General features: G+C 34.6%; 1 protein-coding gene and 1 pseudogene across 1 annotated transcript; one reads left to right on the top strand and one right to left on the bottom strand.

The window, feature by feature from the left end:
* Nucleotides 1-743: 743 nt before the first annotated feature.
* On the top strand, nt 744-1,675 carry LOC131407990 (olfactory receptor 52E2-like; annotated as a pseudogene).
* Nucleotides 1,676-11,108: 9,433 nt separating this feature from the next.
* Nucleotides 11,109-12,038, bottom strand: LOC131407991 (olfactory receptor 52E2-like). Its single transcript, XM_058544572.1, has one exon. It carries the CDS (start codon nt 12,036-12,038, stop codon nt 11,109-11,111), a length of 930 nt encoding a protein of 309 aa, XP_058400555.1.
* Between the last annotated feature and the right edge of the window lie 15,397 nt (nt 12,039-27,435).

Here is a 27,435-nt window from a genome sequence, read left to right as displayed (position 1 = left end):
TTGTGTATTTGTATAATATGTGTGGAGTATTATGCGCGCGCGTGTGTGTGTATGTGTGTGTGTGTGGTATCTGTATATGTAACGTAGGTAAGGTACACATTATCTTTTCCTTTATTTCCATTCTCCTTCCGTATCTACTCAACACTTTTCTCCCTAGCTTATTTTCCCAGCCCTTCCATGAAAAGTATTTCAAACTTCAAACAAGCCTTTTCATCTCTTTGATCCTTAGATCATTTATATGTAAAATATGGAATATTAATGTTCTCCTTAGAGGGGTTTATTTTAATATTAGAAATGATTTTTGAACAGTCTGATAAAAAGTCTTACAAATAACAGGCCGCACCTCACTAAGTGGTAGTTGATGTTGCTGTTTTCACTATTATTCCCTTTCTTATTTTGTAATAATAATGACTAAATACCAACAGATGGCTCAATTTTAATGCTTTAAAGTAATTTTTAATATTTGGGCATAAATTTTGATGAATTTGTGTGTGTATACAATAGTTATTATTCCTCCTGTGTATTGTCATTCAATCAACTGGACTTATTGCCATCACTATATTTAGAGGCTAGCAAAACCTTAAGTTGGTCAACACTGAAAGAGTGTTCTGTTGTTTATGATTGCGATAGAGAAGGTAGAAATTTAAGTGTTCTTATGTTAACTTAATGTTAGAGAAACTATCTGGTGACCCATAGATTTGGTGAACATACATTTCTGAAGACTTAATGCATTACCAAATAAGATGTTGCTTCTCAATGACACCCAATTTCCTCTCTTCTCCTTCTTGTGGCTGGGAATCCCAGGAATGGAAACACACCACATCTGAACTGGCTTTCCCTTTTGTGCTGTGTACCTGATTGCACTCATAGAAAACTTCATTATTCTGTTTGTGATCCAGGCTGAGAGCAGCCTACACAAGCCTATGTCTTGTTTTCTGGCCATGTCGGCTACCGTTGATGTGGGTCTCTCTACAGCTACCATTCCTAAAATGCTCGGGATCTTCTGGTTCAATTTCAGAGAGATCATCTTTGAAGCCTGCCTCACTCAGATGTTTTTCATTCATAGCTTCACACTTATGGAATCAGCAGTCCTCTTGGCAATGGCTTATGACCTTTATGTGGCCATCTGCAACCCATTCCGATACAGTACCATTCTGACCAATAAGATTGTTTCTGTAATTGGTCTTGGTGTGTTAGTGGGGCCATTTATTTCCATTATTCCATTTGTATTTCTCATTTCGTGATTGCCCTTCTGTGGGAATCATGTCATTCCCCTCACCTACTGTGAGCACACAGGTCTTCCTTGCCTGTCTTGTGCCAGCATCAAGATCAATATTATTTATGGCTTATGTGCCTTTGTAATCTAGTGTTTGACACCATAGCCATTGCCCTTTCTTATGTTCAGATGCTCTGTACTTTCCATCTTCCTTCCAGTGAGGCCTGACTTAAGGCCCTCAACATATATGGTTCTCATGCTTTTGAGAACAGCTCTCTTTTCTTTATGACATATAGCTTTGGCCGAAATGTCCCCCTCTCTATCTATGTACTCCTGGCCACTCTTCATGTTGTAGTGCCACCAATGCTCAACCTTGTCACATATGGAGTCAGAACTAAGCAGGTATATGACCATGTGAAGAAAATATTATTACAGACACAAGCAAAGGAAAAGAAATGACATGTAATACACATGAGGTTCAATATGCAATTTTATGAAACTTAAGTCAGAGAAATGCCTTGTGAAAATTATGTTAAAATATGTCTGTATTCGCTCTCTCCATTTTTTCTTTCAGCCTTTTGTTATCTTGATAATTAAATTTATCTTCACTTACAAATATCAAAGAATTTATATTTAAAGCAACCTGACAATCTTAATATTTTAAATACACAACTAATTTCTTGCACATTTAACATAATTATTGTTATTTTTCTATTAAATTTACTATCTTATATTTTCTATCTTTTACTTCTATTTGAGCTATAGATCTTTCACAAGAAAGACTTTTTTTAAATTATTTTTAATTATTACTGTAAGTCTCCTTTGCTTTGATTTTATACATAATTTTATAATTACTTTAGTCATTACCCTACAGTTGCCTATGAAACTTATTAAATTTTAATATCAATTGGCAGTCTTTTAGTTCATTTATATACTTTCTGACATATATTATTATTGGTTTAATTTACTGCTTATAAATTTTAAAACTTATACACATACAATTATTATTTTGGGCTGTCAATATTTATTTAAATGCTCCCAAATATTTACTATTTCTATTGCTATTCATTCCTCCTTGCATCTTCAAAATTCAATTTGTAATCATTTTACTCATGTATGAAGCAAAAACTGAAATATTTCCTTGCTGCAGTTTTGCTGGCAGTGAGTGTTTTCTTTTACTTTGCCTAAAATAACTTCATCTTGATTTTAAGGTTTTTACAAGATATAGAATTCTAAATTAACTATTTTTTCCAGCTTTATGGGAGTATGATTGAGAAATATAAATTTTCTGTATTTAGCTTGTACAATGTGATTTTTTAAAGGTGTACACACGATGATGTAATATGTCTATACATTATGAAATGATTACAACCATCAAGTTAACACATCCATCAGCTCACATAGTTACCTTTTGTTTTTTGTGGCAAGAAGACAAGATCTACTCTCTTTAGCAAATTTCAAGTTTACAATACAGTATTATTAACTATAATCACCAGGTTATACATTAGATTCCCAGAAATTATTAATTTTATAACTGAAATTTTGTACCCTTTACCAATATCTCTGCATTTTTCCCACTCCTAGACACCGTTCTGCTCTCTGGGTCTACAAGTTTTACTTTTTTAGACTCCACATAAAAGTGAGATCTTCCAGTTAATTGCCTTTCTGTGTCTGGATTATTTCACCTAGCATAATGTCTTCTAGCAAATATTTCCTTCTTTTTATGACTGAGTAATATTCCATTATACCATATTTTCTTTTTCTATTCATCTTTCAATGGACACTTCGGTTACTTCTATATCTGAGCTACTGTGAATAGCAATGCAATGAACATGGGGGTGTACATATTTCTTCAAGCTCTTGATTTCCTTTCCTTTGGATATACACCAAGAAGTGGGATTTCTGGATCAAAGGATAGTTCCATTTTTAAATTTTTAAGAAATTCCATACTGTTTTCTATAATGCCTGTACCAATTTACATTCCAATGAATACTGTATAAGCTTTCTCTTTTCTCTGCACCCTTGCCAACACTTGCTACCTCCTGTCTTTTTGGTGGTAGCCATCCTATTAGGTGTGAGGGCATATCTCATTGTGGTTTTGATTTGTATTCCCCTAATTATTAGTGATGTTGAGCACCTTTTTATATGACTGTTAGCCATTCGTATGTCTTATTTGGAAAAATTTCTATTCAAGTCCTTTGATGAGTTTTAAATTGGGTTATTTGTTATTTTGCTCTTGAGCTGTGTGAATTCTTTATATTTTTTGGATATTAACCCTTCATCCAATATGTAGTTTGCAAATAATTTCTCCCATTCCATAGGTTGTCTTTTCATTTTTTAGAAATTTTTCCTTTGCTGTACAGAAGCTTTTGAGTTTGATATGGTCCTACTTGTTTATATTTGCTTTTATTGCCTATGCTTTTGCTATTATATCCAAAAAATGATTCCTAAGATCAGTGTCAAGGAGCTTTGCTCTTATGTTTTCTTCTAGGAGTTTCATGGTTTCAGGTCTTACATTTAAATCTTTAATCCATTTTGAGTTAATTTTTATAAGTAGTTTCACTCTCTGACTGGGCTAAAACATTGTGAGGAGGAAGTCAAATAAATTTCCTATGTTTTCACCCTAGCTAATCAAACATGCTAAATCATTATTGTCTACACAATTTTAGATTGGTTATAATAGACAAAAGCTGAAGCTTATTTCCAAATGAATGTTCTCAGCACCCTTTGATGATTTGCTTGGTCCAAATTCCATAGACAACAGGGTTTAGCATTGGTGAAATAACCACATATAGATTGACCAGAAGCATATGGATATAGTGAGGAACATTTTGGTCAAAGCAGTGTATCGTAAAAGAGAAGAAGGCTGGGATATGAAAGACCAAAATTACACAGACATGGGAACCACAGGTGCTGCAAGCCTTGAGCCTGGCCTCATGGGGGTAGAGATGGAAAACAACACAGGGAATTGGGACATAAGAGAGAGCAATGGCCATGATGTCAAATCCCAGGATAGCTATTTTCCCTTCTTTTCTAGGTATAACCATTATTCTAAACTTGAGGTAAGGGATTGCCATGCATGTTTCTTATTTATTTATTTGTTTATTTATTTTTTGGTGAGGAAGATTGGTCCTGAGCTAACATCAGTTGCCAATTTTCCTCTTTTTGCTTCAGGAAGATGGTCCCTGAGCTAATATCTGTGCCAATCTTCTTTTATTTTGTATGTAGGACACTGCCACAGCATGGCTTGATGAACAGTGTGTAGGTCTATACCTGGGATCCAAACCTATGATCCCCATGCGGCTGATGTGGAGCGTGCAAACTTAACAACTACCCTGCTGGGCTGGCCCCCCCTAGTGTCCTATTTTTTATAAGTGAGAGATGTATTCTTAAACATACAGCCTAGTTTTTTCCTTGAAAAATTTGTATAAAGGAAATCATTACGAATATATCTTTCTGCAACATAATTTTTCACACAATATTTTTGATTTGAGATATATCCATTCTGATAATCGTTTTTTGGTGTTTATCATTGCATTTCACATACGTAAAAGTTTTATTTAACCATTATCCTGATATTTTGTGTTTATTTTATTTTAAATTTTTTTAAAGCAATTATAAGCCTCTCATCTTTCATAAGGTCAATTCTGAGGTGTGTTCATTCCAGTTCTTCCCAGTCCCTAGTACAACATTGTTGCCCAGATGGTAACCAACACATCAATCTTATTGGAGTTTTTTTTTTTTTCCTTTCCTATCTTATTGTCCCCACTCATTTACTGTGCTTCCTGTGCTTCTAAATAAACTACATGATCCTAAGTCCTTGCCTAAGGCTATGCTTCCACAGGAAGGTTCCTTAAGATATGAGCGTTAACAGGATTACTTTAGTGTAACATAGCATAGAATTGTCCAGTGAATTATGGATCTAATTTTCTCTCTCTTTCTCAGGTTTATGTGAGTATATATATATGTGTATATGTGTGTATCTCTTGCTCCCTGAATGAGAAGATAATTGTTCTAGTGTATGTATACTATATTTTATATGCGGTCAATTGTTAACATGAAGTGTATCCCTCCAGTATCGATATATGAGAGGTAAAATTTTCGTCATATTTTTTACTTCTGGAAATGTATTCTCTTCACCCTCATAAATGATAATTTAGCTGTGAATCAATTCTGAAAGTGACAATTATTTTTCTTCAGAATAATAAAAAATAGTATTTCATTCTCAACTAGAAGTTTTGTTGCCTTTAAGAACTTTACATTTGGCCATTTGTTTTTCCTTTTTAGGTTTCTGAATTTTCTTCCAAATATCTTCTTTTATTTTTCTCTTTATCTTTGATCAATTGAAGTTGTAATGCAGTTGGGGGGTTTAATTTTATATTATATTCTGGTAACTATTTTGAATAAACTTTTGATGTGACTATTTATAAGTATTTTTGTAATTAGAAAGTTCTCATCCATGATGTCTAATATTGCTCCCTCACTCTATTATCCAGTTTCTTCTTTTAAAAATCCTATAAATAATATTTTAGAAACTCTTAATTTATGCTCTATTGATCTAAATGTAGTTCAACAGCTATTCAATTTTATTTTTTCCTTCTTCTTTTTTTTTTTTTTGTGAGGAAGATCAGCCTTGAGCTAACATCCGTGCTAATCCTTCTCTTTTTTTGCTGAGGAAGACCGGCTCTGATTTAACATCTATTGCCAATCCTCCTCCTTTTTTTTTCCCCCCGAAGCCCCAGTAGATAGTTGTATGTCATAGTTGCACATCCTTCTAGTTGCTGTATGTGGGACACAGCCTCAGCATGGCCGGAGAAGTGGTGCGTCTGTGCGCGCCTGGGATCCAAACCCAGGCCGCCAGTAGTGGAGTGCACGCACTTAACCGCTAAGCCATGGGGCCGGCCCTTGTTCTTCTATATTATATCTCTTGTGAATTATCCAGTACTATTTGGAAGTTCTCTAAAGTTATACTTTAGGATTCCCACTTTATTTGTGATCAATAATTGTAAAGTTTGACTAGAATAATTATTTCATGAGTCTTCCTATTTAACTGGTTGTTTTTTTCAATTATTGTAATGCCTATTATAAATTTTTAATATTTTTTTGAAGATGATAGACATAAACGTTTGAATAGTTTTTTTTTGTTTGTTTATTTCAATTCTTTCTGGACTGATTTGTTTTCTTGCTGTGAACATTTTGGTTCACTTTTGTATGTATTGTGTTATATAGATTTGAAGATCTAACTTAAGTGTAACGTTTCCCTACCTCCTTTTCCTCTCCCTTTTTTTTATGTTTCCTTTTTCCTGTTTCTCTCTCTCTCGCTTACTTTATCCTATCTCTTATAAATTTCACCATCATAGTACCTACAAATCAACTCTTGTCTAGAAATTTTGTAATGATCTCTACCAAAATTCCTGTGATCTCCAGTATAAAAATTAAACATCCGTTTGGAATTTCAGGATATCTAAGAGAAAGGCAATGACTATCAGGTGCTTGGATCATTTCAGTTCAGAGGTTGATAGCGTGAGCTGTAAACTATGATCATGAACCTTTATGAAAGTATTAGCATCAAAAATTTAACCCCAGAAGTATTTTTCAGCTTTTATTGAGATGCAGCAAGTCCCATTCCAAACTTGATTTTGAATAGTAGAGTTTTTTTAGGGTCCTGACTCTGGGGGAATACTTTAGTCCTCATCAGCTCAAAGGAGTAGATAGTCCATCTTATTCAGAACTTATTTTTTTCTGGAGTATTTTGTATATGGTTTGTTTACTTTTTGAGGAATAATTTACATGTAGCAAAATGCATAGATCTCTTGTGTACAATTTAATGAATTTTGACAAGTGAATGTACTCATGTAGCCAACACATAATTCTGAGTATGCTTATTTTCCATACTCCAGAAAGTTTTCCCATACAACTTGCCTTGTCTCCCAAGAAAGACAAACACAATTCTGATTTCTGTCACTGTAGCGTTTTCCCATTTATTCTTGAGATTTAGATCCATTGAGACATAGAATATGAGTACTTTTTCCATTAGAATTTTTTACTCAGAAAAGCATTTTTTTCTATTTATCATGTTGTAGTGTATATAGTACTTCTTTCCTTTTCTATATTCGAGTAATATTTCATTGTATTAATATGCCCTAGTGCGTTTATCTGTTGTCCTGTTGACGTGTATTTGCAGTGTTTCTCCTTTGACAGTATCGTGAAAAAAGTTGCCATGAACATTCCAATATTTGCTTTTTTTATGGATAAATGCTTCCATTTATCCTGGTTAAATACCTACAAGTGGAATTTTCACGTCATAGGATAGGTGTATCATAATGCATATTTAACATTGTTAAATTGATATTTTTCATCCACACCATCAACTTATTAGATTTTAAATTGTTCCCTATTTGTATTGTCACTAATAATCTTTCATATGGTCAATCTTTTCTTTGTTAAGTGTGCCTATCTAGTGGGGCACGAAAAGGCATTTTACTAAAGAGTTAATTTACGTTTTCCTTAAGATTAAAATTTCTAGGCACGTTATCTTGGGTTTATTGGATATTACATACCTTTTTATGAGTACATGTCCAAGTTTTTTGCTCATTTTTTCACATTTTTAAAAATATCTTAATTATTCAGTTATAGAATATCTTTATAGAGTTCAGTTACATGACCTTTGTCAGAACTGTGTATTATAAATACTTTCTCCTTGTCTATGGTTTTCCCTTTCATTTTTTAATGGTTTCTTTATAGAATAAAATATTTTAACTTTGATAAAATCCAAAGTGTCTTCTTTCATGTGGGTATTAGAAATGAAATAGTAATGATCAACAAAGAAGATGTGAAATACAGGAGTGCTGTGTGTATTTTGGAACCTTGGCAATAATAAGGTTTCATTTACAAGTAAGGTTAACAATTAATCAGAAAAATGTAGAATAGAATAAATGATTAACAGTAGATGTTCAACTCTACTTTCTTTTAACCTTCTTCCTTTATTTTTTCATGGATTAATGATAATAAAAATGTAATTATAAAAATTATATATGTTCAACAGCATACATTTTATACAATTACCAAGACTTCCAAAATCTCACTGGTTAGGAATAAATAGTTGGAAATATTGAAAATTTATTTGTGAAAATTATGTTTTCTTGATATTTTGCATACTGTATATAATTTTATAACTTGCATTTTTTTCACTTAACACTGAATCTTGAAAAAAGTCCCATGCAAGTAAAATATTTTAAAGTAATTTACTAAAGATGATACATATTATTACATTGTAGCATAGTTATAAACATTGAACTGTGGAATCACACTGGCTGGTTTGGAACGCAGGCTCCATGTCTTATTAGCTGTGTGATTTTGGGCAAAGTACTTTATGTCTGCATGTCTCATTTTCCTCAGTGGTTATATCAGGATAGAAATAACATCCTAAACCATAGGATTGCTGTGATATTGAAATCAAATAATATATGTAAAGTGTTTGAAACTGTGCCTAATACATGAGAGTTTAGAAACATTAGCTAATATATGATTTTCAATAATTTATTTGTTTTTTATTATTAATTTCACATTTAAGGTCATACTGATTTCGAATATACTATGTTTTGATACCCTACCTAAATTTGTGAGCACCTCTCTCTTACTCTTCACCAATAGTCTTCAAAGTGCATCACTGTACTTTGAGGATATTAGAATATCTACTTATTTATAGTTCTAACTAAAAATACAGCAGGGATAGACTTTCCAATTAAATTTGAGAATAACGTGAAAGCAAAAAATATTCAGTCAGGTCCAAAAAGCAATGGTCTCTGAGACAATGAGAGTAAGAATAATCTCTAACAATTTATGTCAAAGCTAAGTGTCAGCTGCAATGTTAACATTTTATGCATATTATCTCTTTTCCTCTTAAAAAATATAATTTGGGGGCTGGCCTGGTGGCGTAGTGGTTAAGTTTGTGCACTCCACCTCGGTGGCCTGGGGTTCATATGTTTGGATCCCGGGTGCTGACCTACACACTGCTTATCAAGCCATGCTGTGGCAATGTCCCACATACAAAATAGAGGAAGATTGGCACAGATTTTAGCTCAGGGACAATCTTCCTCAAGCAAAAAGAGGAAGATTGGCAGTGGATGTTAGCTCAGGGCCAAACTTCCTTGCTAAAAATAATATGTATATATAATTGGCCTCCAGCTTACACTTGAGAGAAACCCCAGTGTCACAGGGCTAGTTATTATAAGTTAAATACTAAATCCTTTGACATAGAAAATAGTTGGTACATGATCTGATCTAAACCTGTCTTATCAGATTTGGTCCCCACTTCAATCTCTGTATTAACTACTCTGCTGTACGTTACACATGAATCTGCAAAAACAACGTTTATCAAATCTCTCTGAGCATCCTCATGTTATTTTCTCTCTTGAAATGCCTTTGTGTGCTTAATAGAAAAGCAGTCCCAAGAGCCCATCCCAGTCATTAACTTATACATGATACCTGAGCATGTATTCACTCCCTGAATAGAAATAATCTCTTCCTATTCTGAGACTTGGGAGTATTTTGTAGATCTATATGTTTCAGTCTTAACATATTTTATAGCAGAGATACTATGATTTCTTTTTTTTTAATTTCTTTAAAAAACTATTTCAAACAATTTGTTTATATTGTTTAAGATATTTGATAATATTTCTGATTTTTTTTTTGAGGAAGATTGGCCCTGAGCTAACATCTGCTACCATTCTTCCTCTTTCTTTTTCCTCCCCAAAGACCAACTACATAGTTGTACATCCCAGTTGTAGGTCCTTCTAGTTCTTCTATGTGGGATGACGCCTCAACACGGCTTGATGAGTGGTGAGTAGGTCCATGCCCAGGATCTGAACCTGGGAACCCCGGGCTGCTGAAGTGGAACACGCAAACTTAACCACTACACCACCAGGCCGGCCCCTCTTTATTTTCTTAAGAAATACACAACCAGTTTTTGTAAGACAAATTACTTTTACAGCCAAAGTGTACAAATAACAGCAGTCAATTAAGAAATTGTTCTTAAAAGGAAGATAGAGACATTTGATATGACCAAAGTTTATCCATCATTGGCTTCTAGATGAACAATGGTTCTATAATCCACATGGGGAATATTTTTAATGAGATGATTATGTATTTAGTTTTAAACATACTGAGTTTCTAATATCTATTAGAATGCATTTTACTTCTGCTTAGTCCCCTATCCTCCTGTCTTTCATTATACTTCTTACTGCTAATTCCTCAATTAATTCAGTCAATCACCTACTCAGTAAAACCAATAAGAAAAGCCTGTTTATACTTTGAGACTGAATGAAATGGAGTACTGAACTAGGGTCAGAGGGGGGCAGTGGAGAGAGAGAAAGCTATAGTAAGACACATTGTAGCAGGCTGACAAAGAGAAATTTGGAGGAGAGTGAAAGAGAGAGAAAAAGCAAGAAGTTGAGTAGCAGAAGAAGCAGGAGGAGGAGGAGGAAGAGGAAGGGGAGGAAAAAGAGAAGGAGAAGGAGAAGGAGAGAGTGAGCCAGAGGGAGAAAGAGAAAGAGAAGGGGAAGGGAGAGGGACTATCTGGTGCCCATAGTGGAAGTGGAAAGTTGTCTTCTGTAACTTGACAACTTAGATCTGAGGGAATCGTGAACATATCTTATATTCAGCTTCAAAATAATTATATAGAATTGTTACTCATCCACCTTAATATTTAGAATTCAAAGCTGCTATTTTTACTCCAAGATTGGTGAAATACATGAAAAAAACACACTCTTCCCATTAAGTGGTCATGGCCTTACCTCATTTATCCTTTTCAAGCCCTCTCCTCATTCCTCAGATGCCTGCATGTTAACATTTAATCCTTTGGACAAAACCTGGAGGTATTCATCTACTATTTCTAAATGAATATTCTGAGCACCCTTTCATAGATCTGCTTAGTCCTAACTCCAGAAATGACAGGGTTGAACACTGGGGGAATCACTACATACAGATTGGCTAGAAGGATATGGATGTAGTGGGGAACATTTTGGCCAAAGCGGTGTGTCATAAATGAGAAGAGAGCTGGGGTGTAAAAGGTCAAAATTACACAGACATGAGAACCACAGGTGCTGAGAGACTTGAGCCTGGCTTCAGGAGAGGGGAGATGGAAAACAGCATGGAGAATTTGGACATAGGACAGGGCAATGGCCATGATGTCAAAACAGAGGATAGCTATGGCCCCCAGACCAGATATGATGTTGACTTTGATACTTGCACAGGCCAGACGAGCAAGACCCATGTGCTCACAATATGTGTGGGGGATGATTCGGTGTCCATAGAAGGGCAATCGCAAGATGAGGAAGACACAGGGGAATACACAGAGGAAAGATCTCCCCACCACCCCAAAACCAAAGAGAGCTACTACCTTGTTAGTAAGGATTGTGTGATAATGGAGAGGATTACAGATAGCTATGTAATGGTCATAAGCCATGGCAGGAAGGACTACCGACTCCATGCCAGTAAAGATGTGAATGAAAAACATCTGAGTGAGGCAGCCACCAAAAATTATCTCCCTGAAGCTGAACCAGAATATGCCCAGCATCTTAGCGCCAGTGACTGTGGACAGTTCCAGGTCAATGGTAGCCAGCATAGCCAAGAAGTAGAACATGGGCTGGTGGAGGCTGTGCTCAGTCTGGATGACAAACAAGATGGTGAAGTTTCCTAGGAGTGCAATCAGATACACAACACAAAAGGGAAAGCCAATCCAGATGTGGATGTTTTCTAGTCCTGGGATTCCCAGCAGCAGGAAGGAGGAGGGGTGGACCTTGGTGTCATTGGACACAGACATCTTGCTTGTGATATCATGTGAATTTGTCCACTGCAGATGTGTGCTGACCCATATTGGAAGATATCAGTCTGTTACTAGGATGTTTTAAGATATTGGAAAAAAACAGATACCTTACCTGTTTATCCCATTATCAAAAATCTCATCAACAGCCTTTTTGCCAGAATAATTGAAATCCTCTATCCTAGTAAAAGTTTTATAATTGGAATTTAGTTACAGAATACTGGATTCTTTTTACTACTCTACATCTTTCTTTCATAATGCACTTTTTTTTTAGGACTCTTTCTGAGTATAGGGTTGATCCTCGATCTGCACTGCCCAAAGCAGTTCTCAGAAATGCACTAGGCTATTCATACGGTTCCTTTTGTATATCATTTACATGTAATACACTAGCCTTGGGCTATGAGAGGACACATTTAGGGTCTATTTTATTTTCTTACCTCATCCTGATAGGAAATAATGAGCAAATTTTCTTAGGCTGAGACATCTGACCTTATAATGATTGAAAATATAAAAATGCAAATAGGAGTTATCAGTGATATTTTTGCTATGATTTATAAATATAGAACTTCCTTAATATCATAAACCCAGTGTCAGCCCCTCTGCTCTCCTCAGCTTTATGGCATTTCTATCTTTTCTGCTTTCTTTCCCTGTGCCCGTCATCCTGTCCGTAGGCTAGGGAAAGATATGGTAGACTCACCAGACTGTGCACAATAGCGTCTATATTTCCGTGTATACCCAAATAGGGAATGGAGTTTTTATCCTTCATATGATGCTACCCAGAGGAGAGCCTCCAAATGAAACTCCATGGAGTCATACTTGTGAAGGACAGAAGGGCTCAAAGGTCCCTATTTTGAGCCAGGTCCTATTCTAAGTAGAAAAATCCACCGGGGAGGTCTCTCCTCCTTTAGGGATAAGAAGGCCAACTATTCAGAATCGGAGATGTGTACCTGAGCTTATGTGAATTAACTGTACTCCTTGCCTGGAAGATACACCATTACAAACAATGAGAACTCTTAACCCCCTCAAAGACAGTATACTAATGTGACTGAGCCCCAGCACAGTAGATTCTAATAGCCTGTGGCCTCATGCAAGCTCATCTACTTACTAGCTGTGAGATGTTCAGCAAGCCACTTAACCGCATTAAGATCTAATATTCTTATATGGAAAAGTGGGAGTAAAATAGTATCTACCTCGTGTAGTTTATATAAAGTTTAAATGAGGGATAACACGTAGCTTGCCTGATAATATGTCTTTCACACAATAAGTATTTAATAAATGTTAATAATAAATAGAGGGCCGGCCCCGTGGCTTAGCGGTTAAGTGTGTGCTCTGCTACTGGCGGCCTGGGTTCGGATCCCGGGCACACACCAACGCACAGCTTCTCCGACCATGCTGAGGCCGTGTCCCACATACAGCAACTAGAAGGATGTGCAACTATGACACACAACTATCTACTGGGGCTGTGGGGAACAAAAGGAGGAGGATTGGCAATAGATGTTAGCTCAGAGCCGGTCTTCCTCAGCAAAAAGAGGAGGATAGCACGGATGTTAGCTCAGGACTGATCTTCCTGAAAAAAAAATAAATAAATAAAATAATAATAATAATAATAATAAATAGAAAACTCCACTAGCTTTGTAAATGATGCCCATTCATTTCATTTCAAATAAGTTCCCCCATGTTTCTTCACAGAATCAAAATAAACTTGAGCTCCCAAATGCAGTTTAAGCCCCCACCAGGTAATTCTCTGCTGCCTCCTCCATTTAGCATACAGTTCATTCTTCTACTTCTTATTAGAGCCTTCGTAATCTTCAATATCCATCATACTTATCATGAATAACTTCAGACTTCTCTGAAATGCTTGTATTTAATAATTCTCATGATAAAAATATTTTAAACACAGGAAATTATATAGATAAAAGGCTGTGCACTCAATGTTTAGCATAAATAATACAACATGGATTAAAATCGAAGCATGCTATGTACTCTTATTTCTTGTTTCCTCATCAAATCTAACTACTACTATCTTGACTTTGGTGTTTATCGTTGTCATACCTTTTGTTTTTGTTTTTTTTTACTTTATGACACACGAAAATTTCATAAAGTGGAAACCACTGCTTTGCATTGATGCAGCCCATGTTAATATGCCCTAAATGCCAAACTCCAGTAAAATACGGTCCAACTGGCAAAGCAACTTAAAGAAAATTTGATTCATCTTCTTAGTTATTTTAGACAAAAGCCAACAGATATTATGTTTTTTAAAGTGATCACAAATGCCAAGTCATCTTTTTAGGTTCAGTTTTTTTCTTTTACCTTGGCCCTGTAATTTTTTGACAGTCTTGAGAACTCACTGATCATTTCAAATTTGATTTTAATTTCTAATAGATTATACAGCTATTTTTGTTATTCTAAGACAGTATTGACCAAAATATGTGTTTATCATCAAAAGAAACTGACATTTCCAAATCTTGTGAGTTTTTTGCTTTTTATTTTTTATATAAACTTTATTTTTTTTACTTTTACTTTTTTTTTTAAATTTTTTGTTTATTGCAGTAACATTGGTTTATAACATTGTATAAATGTCAGGTGTACATCATTATACCTCTATTTCTGCATAGATTACATCATGTTCACCTCCCAAATACTAATTACAACCCATCAGCACACACATATGCCGAATTATCCCTTTCACCCTCCTCCCTCCCCCCTTCCCCTCTGGTAACCACCAATCCAATCTCTGTGTCTATGTGTTTGTTTATTGTTGTTATTATCTACTACTTAATGAAGGAAATCATATGGTATTTGACCTTCTCCCTCTGACTTATTTGACTTTGCATAATGCCCTCAATGTCCATCCATGTTGTCACAAATGTCTGGATTTCATCATTTTTTATGACTGAGTAGTTATTAATTTTACTTTTAAAGAAAAATTGAAAGATGGTATAGACTTCCCATGGACCCTTCACTGTTTCCCATATTATTAACAACTGACATTAGTGTAGTACATTTGTTACAAATGAAGGAGAAGACAGAGGGTGTATAGAAAACAATCATGACTGCAGCATGGGGGCCATGTGTTCAGCGTCTTGTGATGGTCATCTTGGGATTAGAGGTGGAATTCAGCATGGAGGATGTAGACATAGGAGAATCCGACCAGTATTGGGATGAGGACAATGAAGGAAACAACATAAAACCCATAGATGGCATTGATTCAAATGTTGGCATAAGCCAGCTTGGTAATGCCCATGTACTCCTAGTAGCTGTGGGCGATAATGTGGGCATCACAAAAGGGAAGATGGTGGATTAAGCAGATCATGGGCAACGTGAGCATGACTGCACTCAATATAATGCCCAGTCCAATTCCTGACATCTCTCAAGTTGTCAAGATGGTGGTGTAATAGAGTGGTGCACAAATGGCCACATAACAATTAAAAGCCATGGCCCCTCCTAGGTCAGGACGAAGTAATACATTCTTTTTCTTTTTCTTTTTTTCTTGTGAGGAAGATTAGCCCTGAGCTAACATCTGATGCCAATCCTGTTTTTGCTGAGGAAGATTGTCCCTGGGCTAATATCCGTGCCCATCTTCCTCCGCTTTATACTGGACACCGCCACAGCATGTCTTGATAAGAGGTGCATTGGTCTGCACCAGGGATCCGAACCTGTGAACCCCAGACCACCAAAGTGGAGGGTGCAAACTTGACCGCTATGCTACCAAGCCGGCCCCACGCAATATGTTCTTTACACTTACCCTGAGCAATATCCATAGGACCTTATCCCTATCTTCTGATAATTCTTTTTTTAATATAGAAAACCAGACATAATAGGGAAAGAAAAGACAACTGGAGAGTGAGGAAAGAACAGAGAGTAAGAGCTTATGAACATGGGAGATGAGTAGAAAGCAGAAACTAAATGAAACCAAGAGAAGATTTTTTTTTAAATCTCAATAAAATTAACAAACCTTTAGCACAACTGACAATAAGAGAGAGAGAATTTACAATTTCTCTATATCAGGAATGAAACAGGTTATATCACTATAGATATTGCAGACATCAACCCTTCTACAAAAATAAAAATGACAGTGTAGATTAAATGGACCAATTCCTTAAAATCCTCAAACTGCCACAACTCATTAATATGAAATGGATCACTTGAATAGCACTATAATTATTAAGGGAAAAACTTTAAATTCCCAACAAAGAAATATCCAGGCTAGTTAGATTCATTGGAGAATGCTATTCAACTTTTAAAGAATAATTAACACTATTTCTATATAATATCTTCCAAAAAGGAGGAGGGAAAACTTCTCAATTCATTCTATGAAGTTAATATTACTTTGATACTAAAACTAGACGAAGGAAGTACAAAAAATAAAAACTACAAACCAATAACCATGTACATAGACAAAAAAAATCCTTAAAAATGTATTAGCAAATACAATTCAGCAATATATAAAAACAGTTATACACTAGTATCAAGTGGGGTATATTATAAGACTTAAAGGCTGGTTCAATATTTGAAAATAAATTAATTCAACCTATAAATTAGCAGATTAAATAAGAAAAAATAAATACCAATCAATCAATGTAGGCAAAAAGCATTTTACAAAACTTAGCATTCATTCATGTTAAAAACCCTCATAAAAATTGCTTTAAATGGGAACTTCCTCTGTTTCACGAGAGCATCTACAGAAACAAAAAATAAAAACAAAAAGTATAGTTAACATTATATGTCACAGTGAAAGACCGAAGGTTTTCCCATTAAGACTGGAAACAAGGCAAGGATACGTATTCTCACCAATATTATTCATCATAGTGTTGGAAATTTTAGCCAGCACAATAAGTTAAGAAAAAAAAATAAAAAATATACTGAACAAAAAGAACAATACTATTCCTATTTACAAGTGACATGATTGTCTTTGTAGAAAATACCTAGGAATCTACAAAAACCAACAAACAAACAGAAACTTTCTAAAACTATTCAGTGAGTTCAGCAAGGCCCTAGGATACAAGATTAACATTAAAAAATTAATTGTATTTCTATATACTGTTAATGAACATGTGAACTCCATACCTAAAAATAAAAAAAAAAAATCAAAACCATTTACATTCACGCAAAACAAAATAGATTTACTTAAGCCTAAAGCTAGTAAAACATGTACAGTATGAAAACTACAAGAGAATTCTTTTAAAAAGTTAGTTGTAAGTAAATGGAGAGACTATATCCTTGGATTGGAAGACACAACAGAGTAGTGATATAAAATTTCCCTAAATTGGTATACAGATTTAACACAATTCTTGTCAAAATAGGTGCAAGATTTTTGTCACTATAGATAATATTATCCTAAAATTTATATGGAAAGGCAAAGTAGCTAGAATAGCTAAAATAGGTTTTTTTTTTAAAAAAAAGAATAAAGCTGAACAATGAATCTTCTAAGTCCAAGACTTATTATATGGTTATAATAATCAAGCCTGTTTGGTATTGTCAGAGGTTTAGAATCATTGGTAAAATGAACAAACTATAAAACCCAGAAATAGATCATACAAATATGACCATGTGATTTTTAATACAACTTTATCGATATAAAATTCACATACCATACAACTCACTCATTTAAAATTCACAATTCAATGAATTTTAGTACTTTCACGCACTTGCTAGTGCACTTCAATAAACTTTAGAATATCTTCCTCACTCCAAAAAGAAATCTCCTATCTGTCCGTAATCACCCCTTGTCTTGCCCTATCATTCCCAGCCCTAGGCAACCGCTAATCTATTTTCTGTCTCCATGGATTTTCCTCTTCTTGACATTTTAGTTAAAATGAATCATACAAAATATGATCTTCTCTCACTGCTTTATTTTATTCAGCATATTGTTTTTTAATTGCAACCAGCTTGTAGCAGATAATAAAATTTCATTCTTTTTTATTGCCCAATAATATTCCATCTTACAGCTATACCACATTTTATTTATCCATTCATCAGTCGATGAACATTTGGGTTTTTTCCACTGTTTGGCTATAATGAACCACACTGCTATGGACATTCATGTACAACTTTTTGTGTGAACATATGTACTCATTTCTTTTGTGTCTAGACTTAGGAATTGCTGGGTTATCTGGTAAATCTGCATTTAGACGTTAGGGAAATGGAAAGTAAAACCACAATAAATTATTAGTACACACCTATGAGAATGGTTAAAATTTAAGAAAAAAATAGTGAAACAAATGCTGGCAAGGATACAGAGAAACTGGATCACTCCTATATTGTAGATGGAAATGTTAAATGGGACAGCCATTCTGGAAAACAGACAAGTTCTTATAAAGCAAAAATGTAGCTACCATATAACCCAACAATTGTACTCCTGAGTATTTATCCCAGAGAAATGAAAACTTTCGTTCACATAAAAACCATTGCAAAATGCCTATAGCAGCTCTATTCATAATTGCCAAATGATGAGAACAACTCAGATGTCCTTCAATGAGTGAACGGTTAAACAAATGGCAGTATATCCATACCATGGAATACTATACCTCGTCAATCAAAACAAACTGTTGATGTAGGCAACAACTTGGATGAATTTCCAGATAACTATGCTGAGTGAAAAAGCCAGTCTCCAAAGATTTCATACTACATGATTCCATTTATATTACATTGTTTAAATGATAAAATTATTGAAATAGCTAATAGATTAGTGGTTACCAGGATATAGGACCAAGAGAGTCCAGTGGGAGTGGTAGGGAAGTGGCTGTGCCTATAAAAGAAAATTTGAGGGATCCTTGTGTTGACGGAAATCTTCTGTATCTTGAATGTCTCAATGTGAATATCATGACTATGTATTGTTTTACAAGATGTCACTTTGGAGAAAACTGGATCAAGGATACACAGGATCTCTCTGCATTGCCTACAACTACATGTAATGTTAAAATTTCCTTAAAATTTAAAAAGTTTAATGACAAAAATGTAGATTGTGTATCCTTCTGTGTTTGAGTAGAGTGCCTATAAGTATAATTTTGATGAGGTTGATTGGTGTTATTTAATTTTTGACTTTCCCTATGATTTCCAACTCACTTGCTCAATCAATTACTGAGCATGAAGTGTTGAATTTACTATATTTGTAGATTTCTTCATATCTCTTTCAAATATACCAATTTTTGAAAAATGTGTTTTGAACCTCTATTGTTACTCAATGCCCCTTGAGATAGTCTCTGTTCTGAAATATATTTTGCCTGATATCAATATATACTATTCAATTTTTCTTTGTTAGTGTTGTATGATATATCTTTGTCTATTCTTTCATATTTATGCTACCTCGATCTTCGAGTATAGAGAGCATAGGGGTAGATTTTGTTTTTATCCAATCTGATAATCTCTGACTTTTAGTTCATGTATTTCGACTGTTCATTTTTAATGTGATTATTTAAATGTTTGAGTGAATAGCTACCAATTGCTAGAAAGTTGTTTCTGGCAGGTTCCTACTTGTTACTTCTGTTTTGTTTTTCTTTTTTCCTTGTTTTCCACCATGTTTTGTGTTTCATTCATCATTTTTTAATGAATTCATGGAATATTCATTATTGAAGCATTATTAAAATATTTTCTCTTAATATTTACAATATATACATAACTTCCATTACTCATAATCTATTTTCAAATAATACCACTTCATGCATAGCATAAGAACCTTATATCATACTCCTAACTCTTTCCTCCCATTCTTCATGCTTTTTTGTCACACATTTTTTTATGTTATCAAAATACAATATATTGACAATATGTTTCCTTTCTTCAATAACTTATCTTTTAGGATAGTATCGGCAAACTACAGCCTATAGGCCAAAATCAGCTCACCACCTGTTTTTGTGAGTAAAGTTTTATTGGAACACAGACACAGTCGTTTGGTTTTATATAATATATGGTTGTTTTTACATTACAGTGGTAGAATTGAATAGTTGCAACAAAAAACATATGACTGGCAAAGCTTAAAATAATTTTTATTTTGCCCTTTATAATAAGTTTACTGAACTTTGTTTTAGATAAATTGAAAATAGGAAAATAATGAATTTTAAGTTTATTCATTCTATTCATTTTGTTACTAAACATCAAGATCTAGAGGCTCTATTTATCTGCTCCAGTAGAGGTACCAAGTCTGGCAAGGCAGCTGCAATTACAGCTACCATCTGTTCAATTTTATGGTGACTCTGTAACAAACACCCACAATAAAAATCATTTTTTGTGAGGAAGGACAACTGGTGAATTGAATGTGAATATTAGAGGCAATTATACTTCGGAACTGGAAAAATAACCATGAAACTCCTTGCGAAAAAGCATTAGACCTATTCTGAGGCATGCTTGACCCAAAACGCCAATTTTCAACTGGTTTTTTAGGCCTTTTTGTAACGGGAGAGTCACGATAGAATTCTGCTTTTTGAGTACTTAGTATTTTTCATCTCAGAAGCTTTACCTAACAGTTCTTGAAAGTCTGAGTGTTTTTCTTTTCCCAGGGAACATTTATTTTGGCATATATTCTAAAGCAGCCTGTAGGCTACTTTAGAGAAAAATTGGGAATACACTTACTAAATAGGCTCATGGCGATATGCCAATGTCATTCTGCAGAAAGAAGCAGACTCTTCTTTGACCAATAGATACTGTGTTCATGTACTAGGTGAGTGACAAAGGTTTTTTATTTTTCATCTGACATCATCTTTCTGCTTGAAATTCCTACAAAATCATCATCATTATCATTATTATAATTATTTATCATAATCATTATCTACATCACTGTTACACGTGTCGAGCACTGCAATACTTGCCTATGGATTTATCCACTAATGGTTACACCATCATCGTCTAGCTTTTATCACAGATTCTTATTGATCAAAACATTACGATTTCTACTCCAGGCTTGCTCAATATTTTAGCAATTACGTTGAGCTTACCTCTGATTCTGTAGATCCTACCACTGATTACAAAATGCAGCATTTTGTCATCTGTCCTTTAGGAATCGCATCATCCTCCTTGATGCTGCGAATCCTAGTTTCATGGCAACATCTTCCATTGTCAACTCCCATCTCAGAGGTGAGATTCCACATAGCTATTCAGTGATGAAAGTGCCCTCCTCAACATTTCTTAACAGATACCTCAGTAAACAGAATATCCCATAGGCCCTCAAAAGGAACAGAATCATATGGTGGTTCTAATTCCTACATAGTAAATTTTTTCTAGCATAAACACCTCCCTAAAACATCTAACTCTTCTCTAAATATCAAACCAAGAAAAATCTGCAACTCCATCTAATTTCTAAGGCCATGATATGTACAGTTTTTCAGGAACCATTAAAATAGATTATTAGGATTGAATCTCGGTACACTTTATTTAGTTATTTTTTACTTTTTTATTGAAGCATAATTGACATACAATGTCTTATTTGTTTCAAATGTATATCATAATATACATGTTTAAGTACATTTATATAATTATAAATATGTATAATTTTATATTTATATATTTTAATTTATATTTATATGTAATTTACATATATAACTTATATTATTATATATTTTAATAATATATAAATATATATAATTACACATATATAACATATATTTATATACACTACAGAATGATCACCACAATAAGTCTAGTTACCATCTGTCCTCGTATAAAATTGTTACAGTATTATTGACTGTATTCCCTATGCTGTACATTACATTTCCATTACATTTATTTTATAACTAGAAGTTTTAATCCCTTTTGCATTTTTATGCCACTCTCCATCCCCATCCCACTCTGGTAACCACCAGTTTGTCTCCTATATCTATGAGTCTCTTCCTGTTAGGTTTTGTCTGTTCATTTGTTTGGTTTTTAGATTCTATATATATGTGAAATCATGTGACATTTTTTTTTTCTGTCTGACTTATTTCACTTAGCATAATACCCTCTAGGGTCATCCATGTTGTCCCAAATGGCAAGATTGTATTCTTTTTTTACAGCTGAGTAATATTCCGTTGTATATATACCACAATTTCTTTATCCATTCATCTATTGAAGGGTACTCAGGTTGCTTTCCTATCATGGCTATTGTAACTAACACTGCACAGATCATAGGGTTACATATATCTCTTCAAAGTAGTGTTTTTGTTTTCTTCAGATAGATACCCAGAAAAGGAATTACTAGATCATATTGTAGTTCTATTTTCAATTTTTTGAGGAATCTCCATAGTGTTTTTGATAGTGGCTGCACCAGTTAACATCCCCACCAACAATGTACAAGGATTCCCTTTTCTCCACATCCTTGTCAACACTTTTATTTATTGTCTTTTTGATAATAACCATTCTTACAGGTGTGAGGTGTTATTTCATTGTGGTTTTGCTTTGCGTTTCCCTGATCATTAGTGATGTTGAGCATCTTTTCATGTGCCTGTTGGCCATATGTATGTCTTCATTGGAAAAATGTCTATTCAAATTGTCTGCCCATTTTTGTTCAGTTTGTTATTTTTTTGATAAGTTGTGTTAGTTTTTCATATATTTTGGATATTAGCAACTTATTAGATGTATGATTTGCAAATATCTTCTCCTATTAAATAGGTTTCCTTTTTGTTTTGTTGATGGTTTCCCTCACTATGCAAAATATTTTTAGTTTAATATAACCCCATTTGTTTATTTTTGCTTTTGATGCCATTGCCTGAGGATACCAGTTCAAAAAAATATTGCTAAGAGCGATATCAAAGAGCTGACTGCCTATGTCATTTTCTAGGAGTTGTGTGGTTTCAGGTCTTACATTCAAATCTGTAATCCCATGACACTTTATCTATAACTGGCCAGATACTACATAGAATGAGTTACCAAATGTTAATTATCCCATATTCAGTCTTCCATTTCATGTAACTTGCATGACACCCTCAAGATTAGCATATACGTTCTTGGATCCTTTCAGTAAACAGTAACTTGATGTGAAATTCTTTTGTGTTTAACTCTTTTTTATTTATTTATTTATTTATTTATTTAATTTTTTGTTTATTGCAGTAACATTGGTTTATAACATTGTAAAAATTTCAGTTGTACATCATTGTACTTCTATTTCTGCATAGATTACATCATGTTCACCACCAAAATACTAATTACAACCCATCACCACACACATGTACCGAATTATCCCTTTCACCCTCCTCCCTCCCCCCTTCCCCTCTGGTAATCACCAATCCAATCTCTGTCCCTATGTGTTTGTTTATTGTTGTTATTATCTACTACTTCTGGTGGGAGTGCAAACTGGTCCAGCCTCTATGGAAAACAGTATGGAGATTCCTCAAAAAATCAAGGATAGAACTACCATATGATCCAGCTATTCCACTGCTGGGTATTTATCCAAAGAACATGAAAACACCAATTTGCAAAGGTACATGCACCCCTGTGTTCGTTGCAGCGTTATTCACAATAGCCAAGACTTGGAAGCAACCTAAGTGCCCATCAAGGGACGAATGTGTTTAACTCTTTTATCCCAAAGCAGACATGATACTTCCTCATTTGTGCTGTGCTGAGGTTCAAGGGATGAATCTTTGTAATCTGCTAACTTGTTCTCACAAATTGCCTTGAATTGGCTGTTAATATTTCCCTGTTTAATCATGCTGTTCATAATACCTTCTAATGCAGTTTAAAGAAAGTAAACCATTTCACAATGATTATAATTTTTATTACTTACATTCACTTCAAGTAACAACTATTGTACATTCCAATGCCTCATTTTTAACCCACACCGCCGCTCAATTAACACAGGGAAATCTTTAGCAAATATTATACTATTGCAGGCCAGTGTTTATCAATATCCTACTTACCACCAGCAATAGGCTCCTTGCTGCTAAAAGCAAAACCTCTTTCTGAGTACTGGCTTTCTAGGGCCACTATAGTTCCGTTTGTCTTCGTATAAATTCTCCGTAAAACAAAGCCTGACTCAGTAAAATCCCATGGAGTAAAATCCCAGGAAGCAGGAGTGAGGGACAAGGGAGAGATAAATGGAAGGAGGAGAGTCGATTTGAGGGTACGTTCTCTAGTTCATGGGTTGTTTAATGTAACTGCTCATTTTATCTTGTAGTAACATCCCCAAGATGCCACATAATCTACACCTCAGAAATGTAAAGACTAAAGATCTATCCACTCGTCATTTTTCTCGTTTATCATATATATTCTTTATCATAAATTTTATATTTAAGTACTTCCAGGAATTGAGGCCCGATTCAGCAACTTTTCCTGAATTGGAAAGGATATCTCAATATGTTAAGATCATTGGATCTCCAAGAAATTTCACCAATGTGTTAGGCTTCTGAATGATCAAGGGATTTATTTAAAACCCGGTAACATGAAAGTGTTTAATCAGGTGTCTAGATACATTATTCCTTCTTGTTCACCAGATCCCGTCAGCATAATGTTCTAAGGAATGACAGGGGATCAAAATCCCTGAGGACCACATTAGAATTAACGCATGGAAAGTTGATAAAGCCTTGAAGCAGAACAGTGTATTACTATCCTTGCCAGCTGAAAAGAAACAACTTCTCATGGCCCTTACTGACAGGATGGAATAAACAGCATTTGTCAAATCAATAGCTACATGCAAAATATTAGGAAATATGTTAATTTTATCCAGCGTTGAAGAACACATGGAAAAGCAACAGCAATTGGACACCACTTGATTAAGTTTGTGATGATAGAGTCACTACCCAAGATCAATCTGTCTTTCACATAGCTAAAAGAGGCAAGTTCAATGAAGATGTTGTAGGAATAAACATTTTAATTTCTTAATGGTAGAACTAATCCCTGCAATTTGTTCATGAATATGATATTGCTTTCTGTGATAAGTTAAGAGACCATATGGGCCCACCATGTGATGGACACAACTCAAAACTTCATTGATTCCATGACTTTCATAAGCTCCTACACTGACTAGTGAACCACAGTGGCATTTTTCCTTTCCAGATATTAATGTAGGTTCAGGACAAGTGTCCAGTAATCTCCCAAGACTCTACCTATTCCCCTTCCCAATGCACAGTATGGATGGCAAATTATCACATGTCCCTTCAGGAAGACCAGTATGTATTTGGCTGTTGAGCAGGATCTTCCTTAAGAAGACACAGCCTCCACTTCAAGGGCTCTAGTTTACAGAATTGTCTCAAGATTGAATTCAGGAAACACGGTTTGACAGCAAAAGTTCCTGATGTCATTCTGACATACAAAGAATAGCCAAAACAGATCTTTTCCTGGTTTCCTAGGTTCTCCTCATGAATATATTTATCATAGTCATTATGAAGAGAACATTTTCTAGTTCTTCTGAGGGTAGAGTTAGGGGCTAGTGGAGCAGGTATTCCATGATAAAGCCACTCTAACATTCTATGCTCCCTGAAGCCATTAGAAACTCTCCTTTACATTTATTTCAATGAAATTGTGGCATTTCAGTTTCATTTACTGAAGGCCGTCTTTGAGTCCCGTTTCAGTCAACCAACCAAACAAACTGTTGGAGCCACTGTCAAACACATTGAGTCCAGAATTTCTATTTAATGTCCTCATATTACAATTCAACCTCATGCAATGTCATGAGGTTTCTTCATTCCAGATCCAGTACTCTTATATGTGTTCTCCAGGTTTCTATCTGCATAAAGTGGCAAATGCTTGCAACTTTTTGGTTAGTATATTTTACTCTCTGGAGCCTGCTGGCATTTGTGTCCATCAATAGGTCTAGAATTGTGCTCTCTCTTAAAGTAGACAGTAGCCATATACGGCTATTGAAACGTGAAATGTGACAAACTCAACTGAGGAAATGAATTTTAATATTTATTTTAATTAATTTAAGTTTAAAATCTAAAGCAGTATAAAATATTTTTCAGATCAATACAATGTTTTGCTTTGTTTTATAAGGCTGTATTTCATTTTAGCTATTGAAAATTTAGTGTACAAAATAAGATGTGTTTTAAGCGTAAAAGATTGTATTAAGAAGATTTACTTTGAAAATTTAAAGGGTGTAAAATATTTCATTGATTGATATTTCGTATAGATTTTCTGTTTAAATAATTTGTGGATATATTAAGTAAGAATAAATATTCTATTTAATTTCATTGTTATTTTTTAGCTTTTTTAATGTGGTTACTAGAAAATTTTAATTACACAGGTGACCCACATTTCATTTCTAATACACATTATCAATCTAGAAGCAATGAGGGAAGTAGGAGTCATTCATGGGATAGACCAGCAATCCACTTTAAGTCAGCTACCTTATGAGAGGCTATTACATTTTCTTCAGATAAGGGGAAACTATCAATCTCAGACAAGTTGCTTTGGCAAAACTCAGGATTTGCTTCTTTGGGGTCTACTCACATAACGCCATTCAAATTTTAGAATTTTATATCTTAATAAATGGCCTAGTAGGAGATGAATATTTCTGTAGCATGGTCCAAAATTCTTTCTGTTTCCTTATCTGGACTTTCCACTGGCAATTTAGCACACTGAGCTCATTATTTCCGTTCTTCAGGTCCTCTAGTTTGTTCACCACAAAAAGCCAAATCCATAATCGCTTTATCCATATTAAAATCTTTGGCAGAAACACTTGGACACTCAAAGTCTTGTTTTCTTTAAGCACCTGGCTACAGAGGTCTAAAGGTGATAATACACATAACTGTTTTGTCACTGCATTCCATGTGCCACCACGTCCCATTTACCAATAATAGCAGGGGCCTTAATGTCCTTAAGGCTAATCAGATAGGGAACCAACTCCAAATTCTCATTCTCAAGAATTTGTTGCCAAGGAACAACTTTTGTTACCTGTATTCATGTCAGTTAGAGTTCAGCGAAGGAAGCAGAAATTACTATTAGTATTAAGGAATAAAGAATTTATTTCAGGAATTAGCTAGAACTGTGGAAGGACCTAGAGAAGAAAAGATCTGAAAACAAATTTACCAACCAGATTAGGCATGTACGACTGACTTGGTGTTTGCAGAAAGCTAGGTACATTCAGCCTCTGGGATACATTATAAAGAACATGGGTGTAGTAATTTATAGAAAGTGGTTTCCTATTCACGGCTACTGACTCTGCGTATTTGCAATAAAATATCTGGTCAGGGATTCATGATCATTTTTGGTCACAAGGGCTGGCAACCATGGAGAGCTTGACATGGAGCTGAGGAAAGTGAGGAGAAATTAGAATCCTCTGGGATCACTGAGTTTATCACTGCCTGTGAATAAATATTGAACCACAGAAAATAACAGCTGCTGTTTCACATTTGCTCCCACAGTTGACGCATATTTCTTATGTGATTAAGTCTAAACTGGAAACTTAGAGAGAGGGGAATTCTGGGGGACAAAATGTTAGCTTAGCTAAACAGTCACAGTACAAAATCACCAGGGAACATTTTATCATCTGTCCTTA

Source organism: Diceros bicornis, chromosome 7, assembly GCF_020826845.1.
Source record: "Diceros bicornis minor isolate mBicDic1 chromosome 7, mDicBic1.mat.cur, whole genome shotgun sequence".
NCBI lineage: Eukaryota > Metazoa > Chordata > Mammalia > Perissodactyla > Rhinocerotidae > Diceros > Diceros bicornis.
The sequence above is the reverse complement of the archived record's forward strand: the minus strand, read 5'-3'. Positions and strand labels throughout refer to the sequence as shown.